Source organism: Tupaia chinensis, unplaced genomic scaffold (genome assembly GCF_000334495.1).
Source record: "Tupaia chinensis unplaced genomic scaffold, TupChi_1.0 Scaffold000048_1, whole genome shotgun sequence".
Classification (NCBI taxonomy): Eukaryota; Metazoa; Chordata; class Mammalia; order Scandentia; family Tupaiidae; genus Tupaia; species Tupaia belangeri.
In genome coordinates this window covers 3,384,059-3,386,629 of record NW_006159506.1, presented here as the reverse complement: position 1 = coordinate 3,386,629, position 2,571 = coordinate 3,384,059, and the positions used below count along the sequence as shown (strand labels likewise).

The window sequence follows — 2,571 nt, the reverse complement described above, 5'->3', positions numbered from 1 at the left end:
GAAAGCGAGAAATCACCTCCCGGGGGGATGGGCCATTCCACAATCCTTTCTCCTCCATTCTCCTCTCAGGATTTTGGGCATGCATGCAAACGTGTCCAGTGTGAGTTTAAGTCACCAGGTCTAGGACTTGAACTGCAGTTGACTACGTGGGAGGCCAGCGACGTAGCCATTACGCCCAACTGCTGGTCCCATAAAATTCTCCCTTCTAACAGCAAATTGTCACTTTTACAGTTTCCTGAGGCATTTCTTCTTGTTGATCTGAAACCATTATTCATTCTGCTAATGCTTTCCAGTTTTACCCCTCCACTAACTCCCTACTCATCCTTCTCAACCTTTTACTCAACAAACTGTCAGTGTAACACCTACAATTTGTGAAGTATTATTCTAGCTATAGCAGATGGAGAATAAACAAAATGGTTTGAAATCCCAGCTATTCTGGAGTCTATGGTCTGGTCTGGGGAACAAGATAATAAAGAATTGTTTGAAAAGACAGACAATGAACAAGAATATCATCTTCCTTCTTTATTTTTTTTTTAGAATTACTTTATTTCATTTATTGTCATCATTATTATTTGTGTAATTTGACCAGAAAGAGACAGAGAGAGAGAAAGGGAAAGTAGGAAAGCCAGCCTCCAGGTCTGGGACTCAAACCGTGGTCCACCATGTGGGAATCCAGCGCCTTAACCACCACGCCACCTGCTGGCCGCTCATCTTCTTTCTTCACACTGACATATGTACGCATATCATTTCATCTGATTCACAGTTCGCTGGGTCACGTTTCATTTTCATCCTATTGCACTTGACGGTTTGAGCTCTTCAGCACTCAGGGAGTAACCCTGCCTTGTTGCAAGTTCACCATCCTTGGCTTTTGAAAACTAGCATATTTGACTGGTTCGAGCTCTTCAGCACTCAGAGAGTAACCCTGCCTTGTTGCAAGTTCACAATCCTTGGCTTTTGAAAACTAGCATATTTGACCGTGTTTCCTATTCTCTCCTTTGCAGGCCACTATGTACGTGGCATTTGTATCTATGGAAACGGAGACTTGAAGTGGCTGATTAATTCACCAAGCCTGTTTGCTAACAAGTTTGAGCTTAATACATATCCCCTTACTGTGGAGTGCCTTGAACTGAAGCTTCGGGAAAGAACCCTCAATCAGAGTGAGACTGCCATCCAACCCAGCTGGTATTTCTGAGCTACAGAAACTCATGACGAAGGGAAACTGCAATTGGGCAGAAGAAACTTTCTCTGGGAGAGACTTTGGTTTACGTGAACAGTTTCGGGACCAGGAATGGCTCCAGGACCTGGCTACGTGATTCCATTGAGCCTAACCCCCTGGACACTATGAAGCACACTAGCAGGGGGGCTGGGCAGGACAACCCTGGTGCTTTCTCCCTTCTGTTTCTAGATGCTTCCCTCGCTATTAGGCTATTGTTATGATCAGTAACGAATCCAAATGTTAGATCGGGACAGCCGTATAGCCTAGTGGTTAAGGGAGCTCAGATCTCATATGATTGACCATGTTCTAATCCCAGCCCTCGAAAACACACTGGGTGGGTGTGTATGTGTGCCTAAAATCCCAAGAAGATGAAGAAATGGAAAAGAAGGGGGTTGAGGCATGACCGGGCCTACAGGGTGTGTATGGGAGGGTGCTGTGTCCCTTTTTCTGTCTCTCTCTCTCTCTCTGACAAATGCATGCACTCTACAGCAAATAAATAGATAAACAGATGTTGTCAGATCTTTGCACCAGATGATCTTTGCACCAGATACTCATCATATAAATATTTATTTTTCTTTCTTTTGAGAGGTTTTTGCTATAGGGCACGTGCGCTTACCAGAAAGACAGAGAGAAAAAAAGTGAGAAATCACCCCCCAGAGGGGATGGCCATGCCGCAATCCCTTTTCCTTCATTCTCCTCTTGGGATCTTGGGCATGCATGCACACGCACCTGGCATGAGTTTAAGCCGCCAGGTCCAGGACTTGAACAGTGGTCAACTACGTGGGAGTCCAGTAACATAGACATTACTCTAACTGCTGGTCCCCATATGAATATTTAAATAAGGGGCTGGCAGGTGGTCTTCCACATGACCGACCACAGTTCAAATCCCAGACCTGGCAGCTTGCTTTCTCACACTCCTTCTCTGTCTTTCTAAAATGAAGTTGAAAGCAGACCTTATTCAAAAGAACCAGGGAGGAAGAAGGAGAAGCCAAAGCCTGTTATGTTCTAGGCATTCTGCTAGCTTCTTTTGTCTTATTTCACGCAAACCTCATGACAGTCCTGGAGGTAACTATGAGGATTACCCTCATTTTGCAGATGAAGTAACTGAGGCTCAGAGGAGTTAGTAGGTATTGGGAAACAAACTCAGAGAATTGGGATTCTCTTCCTGGTCTCGTCAGTCCACTTCCTGAGGTGGAATATTGAGAAACAGTGAAAAGAAAGCCATATTTCAGGACACGAGACAAGGTAAGACCCATCGAGAAAGAACGTTCCATCAAAGTGAAACTCCCAAGTTTTATGACTGGTCTTAGTATTAACACAGAAAAAAAGTCCCGTCATTTCAGAAAAAGGTGAAG

General features: G+C 44.5%; 1 protein-coding gene across 3 annotated transcripts in view; it reads left to right on the top strand.

Moving 5' to 3' along the window:
* Positions 1-1,879, top strand: part of LOC102485510 (glucosaminyl (N-acetyl) transferase 2 (I blood group)) — a 78,720-nt gene extending 76,841 nt beyond the window's left edge. For 2 of the 3 annotated variants that reach the window (XM_006141210.3, XM_006141209.3), the window contains exon 3: positions 1,002-1,879. In XM_006141210.3, the coding sequence (XP_006141272.1) occupies positions 1,002-1,192 (191 nt within the window). In that variant the 3' untranslated portion in view covers positions 1,193-1,879. The remainder of the gene's footprint in view (positions 1-1,001) is intronic. The other variant, XM_014591029.2, reaches the window with a different exon arrangement.
* The last annotated feature ends 692 nt before the right edge of the window (positions 1,880-2,571 follow it).